Here is a 12,138-nt window from a genome sequence, read left to right on the forward strand (position 1 = left end):
GCAGCTAAGTCATTGTTTAAAAACTGGCACAGGTCTAATGTGTCTTGAGGTTTGGCCTGGTGAGACAGATGAGGGAACACCACATCATTCAGAACCTCCTTCTTTAGCTCTTTACTCCAAACAACACCTCCCCAGGCGAAATCACCTGTCATTCTCACTGGCTTTCCCCACAGAAAGCTGAGGCACAGGCTGGGATAGGCACTTGCTGCAGAAGACCCAGAAGCCAGGCATTGCAAATGCAAAGACAACTGCTAGTGTTGCTGGTTCATTACAAATTGTGAGGCTATAATCTGAAGGAACGGACACAGTTACTGGGCCTGGCATCCCCACCCCTGCAGACAGGAGCCCGCAGGCTGCACAGTTAGATACCTCCTCTGCCCCCACACAGGAGGCTGGGCCCGGTGTGCCTGACGTCACCAGGGCTTCTCCTGGTCATGCCTCGTTGTGTGACGTCAGGATGTTCTACACCTCTCCTGTCCCTGCTTCTCCCCCTCCCTGACCCTCCATAGGCAGTGACACTCACAGTTACCCTAGCAAAATGCTGATGAAGATGAAGTTTGCTTTCTGTTCCCCTAACTCTTCCTTCTTCATTCTTTTCTTTCCTTTCAACATCACCTCACCCCACTGCCAGGAATTTGGTGTTTTCCTGCAATCCCAGTTGTGTAGTCAGAATGACACCCAGTCTGATAAATGTAGACATATTGAAGTCATAAATTTAAACCTATTTAAATCATGAATCTAATCACAGAAACAGATCAAGACTGAATCACTAACACTAGAATTATGAGCCCCGGTGGGGAAGTATGTGTGAGCAGGTGGTATTGCCATTGCTGCTTAAACCACAACAGGAGTGAATATTTGCACATGTGAGCAGGCACCGGTGCACCCCCAGCTGTGTACAAAGGTGTCCTTCCACAAGCTCCCAATCATGCCTGAAACTTCAGCACTTGGCACTTAATCACTTGGGGAAAAGCGGCCAACTCCAGGAATCCCATTTTGAATTGTACATTTCCCTGGGAGAGGCAACATATTAGGCCATTATTATTGTTCCCACCTCAAACTCATCATCACTTCAGAATACACTCTCTTGTTGAATACTGAGTAAGGCACTGAGGGGATGAGTCATCAGACAGGTAAGTTCTGATGGAAATTTAGGTTGGGTCTAGAACTGTGCATCCAGTGAAAATACAATGTGAGTCACATAGTGATGTGCAACTATTGGCGACTGTACTGGACCCTGTGGGTCTAGAGCAAGGACAGGACTAAGAAGACAGGCCCAGAAGGGCACACTGCAGTGTGAGAAGCTGAGGGACACCACTGATCTCTATAGGGGAGAAACAGGGGAGTTGGGGCAATGTCAAGTGTGAGTCATCTAACTACTTGCCAGATATAACCCTTTGCTCACCAAGAAGATGGTTTGAAGTTTCTTACTCACCCAGTAGCTAAACATGACGGGAACTGTGGAAAGGGCTTGCACGGTCACTCCTAGACACAGACACAAAGAAAGGCAAAGCCGATGAGAATAGCCCAGACTTTTCTGTATTTCCTAGGCCCATGTAGGCCAGCAATTCTCCACTCCACCTCGTCCTCGCTCTCCCTTCCCTGGCTGCTCCTCCCTATCCACTTTCTCAGGATTTCTGTCCCAGACCTCCCTCATCCCTCAATGTTGGGTTTTCAGCGGAGGGGTAAATGCTGGACAAAAATGAAATCATTTAAGAACTAATTGACACTCTTTGTCAAGGGTTATCTCTACCCTCCTTTTTGTGAAGGTCTATGTAAGCAAGACATTTCCCCAGCAGTTTTTTTCAGGGCTTTTTATCTTAGCTCATGACGGACCGTGTTTTTCCCAGTCACTTTCTCCCCCTCTTTTTTTTCTTTCTTTTAAATTTTATTTTTCAATTATAGTTTATATGCTTTTTTTATCTTTAAATTCTTTATTAGTTAAGGAATTACAAATGTGTCCTCATTAACCCCCATTAACCCCCATCCTCCCCCTCCCCCACTCATGCTCTCATCCCCCTGTTGTCCTCTAATTAGCTGCTAAGTGGTTCTGAGTCCCACTGTCTGCAATGCTCAGAATGGGACCCGGGATTTGGCTCCAGAATCCAGCATCCAGGAGGCCTGGAATCTATATCTTCAAGCTCTTGGAGCTTGGGTGTCAGGAAAGAGGCTGCCAAATGGAGGGTGGCTCTCTTTTCCTCATGTCCACATCTGACCCACCAGCAAGACCTGTTAGCTCTACTTCAATTCCTTTCATACACCCAGGCATCTCCTGCCACTACTAACCAGCCTACCAGCATCTCCTACATGGACCACTGCAGAAGCCTCCGCACTGGTCCCCTGCCACCTTTCTTGTCCTCCTATGGTTTGTTCCCCACTCAGAAATCAGAGTAAGGTATTAAAACTTAGATCAAGTCATTCCCTTGCTCAAAACTTCCAGGACTTTCCATCATACTAGGGTAAAATCCAGACTTGAGCGTGGTCTACAAGGTCCATACAGTCTCTCTTGGGGCTACATAATGTTCCTTGGTTTCCTGCCTGATCTTTGGAACTGTTTTCTGCCTCTGGACCTTTGCCTTCCTCCTACCTGCATGCTTTTCTTTTGGCTCATCACAAGATGGGCTCTTTTTTACCCTAAGGTCTCAGTTCACATGTCACCTCCACAGAGTGGTCTTCTTGCTACTCCAGCCATGATCTATCCCATTGTTCTATTCCTTTCCTTTTCTAATACTTATTACAGTCTGTCATTTCTGTGTTTATTCTGTGCCTTCCTCTACTTGAATACAAACATCACTTGAATATGTCTCTCCATGCCATAGCACCAGCATCCCAAGTGGTCCTGAACATACCCAATAAATGAAAGACCGCAGGTTTGATAAGAGAGTACTGTTAATCATTATCACAAGATATTATTTTCATTCACTGATTAGTATCAAACAGATGAGGACCTTTCAATTGTAAAATTTTTTACATTTTACATAAATACTTTCACTTACATTACTCTATTTCATTTCTCTATTTTATAGATTAGATCTAAGGTCACATTTGAAAGTGGTGCCATGAGGCTCCTGTCCAGCCTTTCTCCTTTCCTATATCCCAGTGAGCATTACTTGTCACAATATTTCATATTGACATAGTAATTGTATTATTTGTATATTGGTTGATTTTGATACATATTCTTTGGCCTCTCAGAACTAAAGGGGGAAAACAAGTCTAATACAGTTAGAACTTACATTTTTTTAAAGGAGAGGGTTAGCAGTGTGACATAGCACAACCTTTATACAACTTATTTGTTGATTAAAATTGGGGTGAGGGAGGAACATTTTAAAAACAAATTCCTAGGCCCTCCTTTGGAAATTCTGATTTAGTGGATGGGGCCTGAAAAAAAATTTAACCAGCACCCCAGGTGATCCTTACCCTGAGGAAGGTTTGGGGAAAGCTTTTGTGGTGGAATGAAAAGAGCCCTAAGCACAATCTTGGCTCAGCTTGTTACTAGCTGTGTGATCTTGAGCAAATCCATTAACTTACTGGCCCCTGCCCCTTAGGTAACAATAGATAGATCAATGCCTGCCACTTAGAGGTGTTGAGCTTCCACCCGAACTAGCACCAGGCCTGGATCCCTCCCCAATTCTGACCTTCCTGGGTCTGTTCCAGAACCAGCTTCAGTAGGAACCCAACCTAGTTGAGGACTTAGGAAATGCTTACATGTGTATCATCTCACTGTTATTATTTTGGCCTTTCTTTGTCTTGTGTTGGATCTTGTGATGAAGTGACCCAGGGGCTGCCAGTTAAATTTCGCTCCCTGTGAAGATGGCATGGATTGCTGGAATATTCTGTGTTGGGCCTTTGTCATTTATTTTCTTACCTCCACAGAGGTGGTAGGATGTAGTTGTTAAGCCCTTGGGGGCAGACTGCCCGGGTTCAAATCCTGGTTCTGACTCCTACAAACTGTGTGATCTTGGGCAAGTTGTTTAACCTCTGTTCCTTAGTTTCTTCATCTGTAAAATGGGCATAATAATAAATGATACCCCCCTAGGGTTGTTATAGGGATTAAATGAGTTGATACATGTTAGGTGCTGAGAAAAGTGCCTGGCACAAAGTAAATGCTCAGCAAGGAATAGTCGACTGTGCTCTTAAAGACAGCCAATGAATGAAACACACAGCAAACCCAAAGGAGACACCTTTTATCTAAGCCAGCCGTGGGCAAACTACGGCCCATGGGCCGGATCCGGCCCGTTTGAAATGAATAAAACTAAAAAAAAAACAAAAAAACCGTACCCTTTTATGTAATGATGTTTATTTTGAATTTATATTAGTTCACACAAACACTCGATCCATGCTTTTGTTCCGGCCCTCCGGTCCAGTTTAAGAACCCTTTGTGGCCCTCGAGTCAAAAAGTTTGTCCACCCCTGACTAAGCCAATACCGGTCATCCAAGTCTCATTTCCTCTAGTTTTCTCCTTGAAGGGGTGAGGATCCTTGCTCAGGGTTACATTTAGAGCAAAGCTTTGCTCTTTGCTGTAGATCTGAGAAACATGCTCTTTCCCTAGCTCCCTTCCCACCACATATTTCTAGACCAGGGACATATACGCTGTGTTCTGTGGAATGGTCTGCAGAGGTCTTCAGGCTTTCTGCAGAGTTCATTTAGAATGCCATTTAAATATACCTTTAATTATTTATAAAAACTATAAAGCAATTCCTGACCCAAAGTATCCTGGACCAAATTCTATCATTCCATAGACCACCTCCTCATTTGGGCTGATAGGTTAACTCATTTTGTGTAGACTTTGGAGCAAAATGCCTCCTGCCATCTCTGTGTATATATTTTAACTTCTTATATATTTATCTTTGATTAAGGAGGTGGTAGTTCTGAGCTGCTCTTTCATTTGTGGGTATGAAGTGTTTGTTTTCTGGTCTACATCTAGACTACCAGTGTCGAAGCTTAGGCCTGGCAGTGTTGTAGGGCAGTTCCCCCTGGCATGGCCCACGCGTGCCCAGAGGCTCGGCCCATCTTCTGGAGCGTGTGTACTTGGGTGGCACAGTAACAAGTGAAAGCACAGCGTGGCCATCATACCATATTTTAAATGGTCTTTTAAATTGTGGGACTTGTTCGCTTTATAAATATAAGATAAGGAATGCAAAGCAGTTCTCAGAAATTGTTAGTGATTCAGCTTTGAAACAAGAATGTCCCAATTCTCCTCTTTCAAGTTTTGAAATTAACTTCATTATAGATGATTCTGCGATTACACCATTAACTTGCTTTTTAACTGCTCTCATTTCCACCCCTTATGTGTCAGTGGGGACTTTCTGTGTACTGTGTACCAAGACAAAGTGTGGGAAGAAATTGGATCCTGAATCTGACTAAGCAGGAAACCGGCATCCTTACTCTGTGAATTCTAATTTTTATTCTTTTATTTATTATTTTTAAAAATATATTTTACTGATTTTCTAACAGAGAAGAAGGGAGAGGGATAGAGAGTTAGAAACACCAATGAGAGAGAAACATCGATCAGCTGCCTCCCGCAGACCTCCTACTGGGGATGTGCCCACAACCAAGGTACATGCCCTTGACTGGAATCGAACCTGGGACCCTTCAGTCTGCAGGTCGACGCTCTATCCACTGAGCCAAACCACCTAGGGCTAATTTTTATTCTTTTAATCGACTCTAATAATAAATGCATACTATACATTTGAACTTAAAAAGCTTTAAAATAATAAAATGCCACATTTATGTTTTTTATGATATAACATTCTACTTTAAACAGGTATACTTAATTAAAAAACAATTTTAATCCACACTAAAACAATTATAGTAGAAGGCCCATCCCTCCCCAAGCGAAGTTGGAGCAGTCTGGCTCCGAGGAGAAAAGGCGATCGGATCACATACATCCTGTAAAGTGGTCAACAAACTTCAGGGAGAGACATGGCTTTTTATCAGATGTGATCACTGGTAACATTTCTCAGCGTAAGTACCTGTTTGGTCCATTTCTCTAATACGGACTTCTGGATCCCAGCAGTTCTCTTGGACCACCCTGAAAACCTTCCCGTCTTTCAGCATCTTTGCTTCTCCCTAGGGCAGAAGAGGCACATCAGCAACGTTAACCTAAGTTTACTTAGAGGAACCCTTTCTTCTATGCTTTGGAACGTGGTTCTCCCCTAATAGGAGAAATCTGTTCATTCAGCAGAGCTCAGCTTTTCACCCTCCTGCCTTCATATTGGCCTGGAGTTAAAGGAGTGTGCTCATAGGCATCGGCAGTTGGGCACAGAGAGAAACAAGGCCATGGTCATGGCCTTTTGGGGCTTCATGCCTGAGGCTGGCTGGTCGGTCACCTTGTCTCCCTGAACCACTGGCTACAAACCCCAAGAGGAAGGCGCAGTGTCTGGAAAACTCCAGATAAAACACAACATTTTATTTTTTTATTTTTATTTTTTAAATATATTTTATTGATTCCTCACAGAGAGGAAGGGAGAGGGATAGAGAGTTAGAAACATCGATGAGAGAGAAACATCGATCAGCTGCCTCCTGCACACCTCCCACTGGGGATGTGCCTGCAACCAAGGTACATGCCCTTGACCGGAATCGAACCTGGGACCCTTCAGTCTGCAGGCCGACTCTCTATCCACTGAGCCAAACCGGTTAGGGCAAAACACAACATTTTAGAATTGAAAAGGACCTCGGAAATAGACTGTGTAGTCCAGCCGTCTGGTTTTATAGAGCAGCCACAGATGGATAGTCAGAAGAAGTGATTTGTCCGGCAGAGCAGGGCCCACTGATGTCAACACCTGCAGGAGGAGGTGGGCAATGAAGTGAATCGGTTTCTCAGCATGTGAGACCTTGGGGCCGAGGTGCTGACCTCCACCGGGCATCGTGCCGCCTGTGTACACTGTCTCTTATTCCTCAGGGCAGGGGGCCATGGTAAATGGCTGTACAGAAGCATGGCAGTGGCTTCTAAATTCAGCCTCCAGTTTGTGATCCCTAAAGAAAAGGGAAAAGTTCTGATCCAGGTCCCTGAAATCAGACTGCTCAGGTTCAAGTCCCCATTTTACTACTTATTGTGTGGTCTTGAGCAAGTTAAACAACATCCCTGAGCCTCAATTTGCTCATCTTTAAGATAGGGACAATAATATGACTTACCTTAAAAAATAATATAAATTATACCCTAAAGGGATTTTGTGAGCATAAAATGGGAGAATCCATATAAAGCACATGGGTATCTGACACATGTTAAGTGTTGGTTATTCTAAGTATTAGTTATTAATGACATGTGGCTAACTAAGGACTAGGCTGTCTCCTGCTGTTCCCTGCTGTGAAGGCACACCACCTCTGGCAGTGCTTTAGGGCTCAACATTGCCCTTGGGCCCTGCGTGATGGCCGAGTGGGCATGTGGTGATTAAAGACCTTGAGCTCTGCTTGAAGGAGTCCCTGCCCTCCCCCTCTCCCCCTTCTTTTGATTGCGAGTTGCACACAGGCCTTGCCACAGCTTCCTTCTCCATCCTTCCATCCCATGGACAAAACCTTCCCCTATTTCTGCTTGGAGAAAGCCAGCCACTTTTCCCCTGCAGGGGGAAAAGCCCCTTCACATCTGGCTTGCATGAGGAAGCCCTAAGATCCATGTTTTCATTTCTCATGGACTGGGGGGAAGAAGTCAGTGAAAAGTGACTTGTGTAACCATGGTAGATATCTGTGTCCAAGCAGAACCCAGTCTCTGACATCAGGGTTGACTTGCTTCAGTCCCCCTGCCAGCATCTGAACACCTTTCCTGGGTTGGGGAATCTCCTATCAGAGTCTTGGTGGAGGCAGAGCCCAGCCTTCCTCTAATAAAGTTCAAAAGCCCAAATGCTTGCTCTCCTTGCCCTGAGCTTGGCCAATCAATGCTTGGTTTTTAATCAAGAGCAAGAGATGCAAAAAGGCAGAACAGTGAACTATCCTGCCAATGATTCTGGCAGTGGCCATGTGCTACGTCTGTCGACAGGGTTACTGGTGGCAGAGAATTTATTGAAATGATACTTTATGTAATGAAAAGTTAACCTTCAAAATAAAAACAGAAATGACAGCATTGGACTAGAATAATTGCTTTCAATCCATTTTGGCTGTGACTTCACATGCAGAAATATATTTTCTATTGTGACCCAGTAGACCCATATAAATCTATTTAAACAGATACAAACTGGGACAAAAGTTCCATGAAACAGCATTGACTCTTACTATGAACAGTGCATCCAGCTGTTTTCTTTTGTTATCTATTTTGTTTCTAAAGCTGTCCTACCTAACACCCCTGACTTGTTATTATGATTTACTATTAGGTTGCAACACTTATTTTCAAACACTGGAGTCGATGATCATTGGTCTGTGATTCTTTCTTTATGGAAACCACCCCTTGCCTTGGGCTTCCCACTTTCCGCGACTCCCTTTATATGTATTGTCTCTTTTGTTCACTGAGCTCAAAAGGATCGCTATTGAATAAATACCTTTATCCATTCGGGTTTCTTCTTGGCTTCCCAGTGAGGGGAAAATCATTTTCAAATCAGGAACCCAATGATCGGAATTACATGGAATTACACAGAATAGTGTGTATTTAATGCTCGGTGTGATGGAAATGGTGTGTGTGTGTGTGTGTGTGTGTGTGTGTGTAGCCCCAAGGGCCTGGGAAACACTCAGTGGGGATCTGTAGATGCTGCTGACCCACGGTTTAGAAAGAGGCCCTCTGTCCATCCTTTGATATGCTCCCAGGTTCTTGCCATCAGGACTCAGTACTACCCCACCCCGTGCAGCTTCTGAGAGGAGGCCATACAAATTGTCTTGCTACCTACACTTTCCTAAATATTCAACCAAAAGACAAGTGGTATTTTTTCAATTCTGAACAAGGCTCTACCATGGCACACAAGCACCCCACCATTCATCTCCAAAGCATTGAAATTCATTAAGAAAAGAAGCTAGATGTTCTCCTTGCTGTTAGTCTAATTTGAATATTCGTATACATTCACATGCTGTTTTCCAGCGACTGTAATCCCTGACCACTGTAATTATAAAAAATACAGATTTGGTTTTGTTTTGTTTTACTTTGTTTGTTTTGAGGGAGAAGGAAGGAGAGTGTCACTGTTTTGTTCTGTTACACTACCATTGTATCCAAGTTTGCTGGAAATATGTAGGAAATGTGTAGGACTGGATGTGACTGGAAATATTTTCCTTCTTGGGTTTTTTTTTTTTTGAGATCTGCTGTTAAGTTTATGCAATATCTTGACACGAAAACAAAATGAAACAAAGGCCATTCAAGTCCATTATCGAGGTTATGGACTGCAGCCTGGGATAGGGAGTAAAATAAAAATCACAGCGGCCTGTCCCTGCGTTTGGGGCTTCCTTGCAGCCTTGTAATCAGCTCTGCTCAGCTTGTTTTCCTCCTCGGGGAGACCCGAAGCCAGCTTAGATCACTGCTCCCATGCGGGCTCGGAACTGGCACTGCTCAGCACACAAGTGCGGCTCAGTGTCCACATCAGCACTTAGTGGATGCCCCGTGATGAAGGTGAGAGTGAGCTGCCCCACAGATTCTGGTGTTGAAAACTCTGTAATGGTTCCCCACTGCCTTCAGGATCAAGTTCAAAGGCCTAAACCCAATCTCCAAGGCTCCATCTGATGAGGCTTCTGCCCACCTCTTCAGCTTCTTCCCACCACTTTGCTCCTAAAACCCTTGCTTGCCTCGATCCATTCTCTGTCGCTAAAGGTCTTTTTAAGCCATGAACACCCTCCAAAGACTTTGCACTGTGTTGAAAATAAAATCCAGACTCTTTAGCATGTGTTACATGCCCCTCTATGATCTGCCTGCCTCACTGGCCTCATTTCCTACCGCCTCCCCGTGTCATCACATCTCAGCCACAATGCCCTCCTCTCTGTTTCTTGAGCATAGCTCTTCCTCATGCGATAGCCTTTGTAACCGCTGGTCCCTGAGCCAGGGACGCTATTCCAGGTTTTCCTTCCTTTCCTCCAAGTCTTCACTAGCTGCCCGTGCAGCCAGCCCTGATTAGCCTCCCTATTACAGCACTGTTTGTCATTCCATTCTCCAAAGTGATCAGGTTTGTCTCCCCGCAGAAGTTTATCACCACGAGGGCAGGGAACAGGTCTGTCTTGTTCACCAGTATATTTCCCAGGCCTAGCCTGGTGATGTTAATAAAAACCAGTGAGCGAATGAATATGGGCAGTGGTTTTCAAACTTGAGTAAGCGTCCGAATCACTTGGAGGCTTGTCAAAACAGACTGGTGGCCGGTTCCTCGGAGTTCCTGATTTGGTAGGTCTGAGTTGAGGCCCATGAATTTGAATTTCTTCCATCTTCTCAAGTGAAGCTGCTCTTGCTGGTCTGGGGATGGCATTTTGAGAAATGCTGGTCCCAGCCACAGCAAGTGCTTGAGTTGTGGGCTTAGATAACTTTAATATTTCTATGCCTTTGTTCCCTGTCTTCTCTTCCTGGAAATCTGTTTCCTTTATTCCTGCTTCAAGCCTCAGGCTGGGCGTCACTTCCTCCAGGAGGTGTTCTCCAGGATTAGTGCCCAAATCTGTGTCCTCTGGCACTTGGTGAAGAGCAGGCCCCCAACCTTATCACACTGCATGTGTTCCCCCTGCACAGGGTAACCGCGTGAGTTCTAGCTGGACGCTCAGGCAGGTTCCCTCCCAGCTCCACGCAGGCACGTGCTGCCTCTGAAAATGAAGTCAGGGATGACCTCTCTGCAGGCCTGGACTCTGAGCTCCTTCTCAGTCCTCCTTGCACCTTCTCCTCTTACCAAACAGAGGCTTCTCCCGGGTCTCCAACGTTTAACTTCTCTAGCTTGTGCTCAAACCTAAACTGTTCCATTTATTTGGTCGGCCTTCATCTACTCTAATGACCTGTAGAGGGGGCCAGATTAGTGCCCAAATATATGTTCTCCAGCATCTATTCCTTAAGGCAGAGCAATAAATGCTAAAATTGGTTTGAGGGCAAAAAAAGAGAGGTTTCTTAATGGCTTTTCAAATTCCAATTTACCGTCCCGAATGCTGCTCTTTGAAGTGACCCACATTTTTTCTAATAATTTAGAGAAACCTCAGTGCTGCTCCCTTGCCTACTGCAAAGTCCACAGGAGGGCCAAAGGGTTGAGAGCTCCCAGAGGTCTCAGGCTCAGGGTGTCCCTGGGTCTGAGGCGGGCTCACTTTGGGAGAAACTCACCTTGCTGTGGTGTTGGAGCTGCACCCAGCCTCCATAGCCGAATCTCTGCAGGGGGAGAGGCACAGTTAGACGGAAAGAGCAAAGCAGACAGGACTGCAATAAAGGGCATTTCTGAGGCAAAGAATCCTGAGCTCCATCCTTTCTAGTACCACCTTCCCATCTTCCCCTCATATCCATGCACCACTTAGTCAACATTTATATTTAAATCAATTTATTTTCTTTCCTTAAATGCATTTATTCAGGAATAAAATTCTATATCATAAAAGTGCTAGTTTTACCTTTTATCCTCATGCAGGTTGCAATTTTAAAATGAGGACTTATGTTAAAAAATATTTGTTTCTGTACCAATTAAACGATTTCACCCACCAGGAGAACATATAAGAACCACTCTTTAGGAAATGCCTTATTGGAACACTGCTTTTCAAACTGTGTGTTATGACCCATGAAATCAATTTAGTGAACAGTGAGTGACCCAGATGTTCTAAAAATACCAAACAGTGTATGTAGCAGATGGTGTTGGTGTTCTACCCATATTCCCTCACCTTAACACTTCTGTTCACACCAGCCCTTTTGCCACTGAAGCCAACATTGGTCAGGCCCTTCTAGTACTAGTAAACTAGTGTCCACCTCCCCTCAGCAGTCCTCACCCAATGACTAAGGATGCTCCTCTATGAACACACTGAATATATTAGATCAAAGGTCTGGCTGGGGTGAGGTATACATTCTACACTTTCTTTGGATGCCTTGCTTTCCCTGTCTCTCTTCCTCATTCTACTGGTGTTTTCTAAGATCACCTCCAAAGTAAACTTGCATTTGAATCTTTATCTCAGGGTCTGGTTCTTGGAAAACCCAAGCCAAGATAATAGAGGAATGGAATGGAATAGAGGGGAGTGGAGTGGACTGGACTGGAATGAAATGAAGTGGCATGGAGTGGAGTGGAATGGAATGTA

At 44.6% G+C, this 12,138-nt stretch overlaps 1 protein-coding gene across 1 annotated transcript in view; it reads right to left on the reverse strand.

The window, feature by feature from the left end:
* ACMSD (aminocarboxymuconate semialdehyde decarboxylase) overlaps nucleotides 1-12,138 on the reverse strand; it is a 49,512-nt gene that overhangs the window by 25,388 nt on the left and 11,986 nt on the right. Inside the window, exons 2-5 of the mRNA XM_023745099.1 lie at nucleotides 11,189-11,233; nucleotides 5,973-6,069; nucleotides 1,436-1,485; nucleotides 3-56 (exon numbers count right to left, since the gene is read on the reverse strand). Coding sequence (XP_023600867.1) covers nucleotides 3-56; nucleotides 1,436-1,485; nucleotides 5,973-6,069; nucleotides 11,189-11,233 — 246 coding nt within the window. The remainder of the gene's footprint in view (nucleotides 1-2; nucleotides 57-1,435; nucleotides 1,486-5,972; nucleotides 6,070-11,188; nucleotides 11,234-12,138) is intronic.

The sequence above is a fragment of the Myotis lucifugus genome, unplaced genomic scaffold, assembly GCF_000147115.1.
Source record: "Myotis lucifugus unplaced genomic scaffold, Myoluc2.0 scaffold_517, whole genome shotgun sequence".
NCBI lineage: Eukaryota > Metazoa > Chordata > Mammalia > Chiroptera > Vespertilionidae > Myotis > Myotis lucifugus.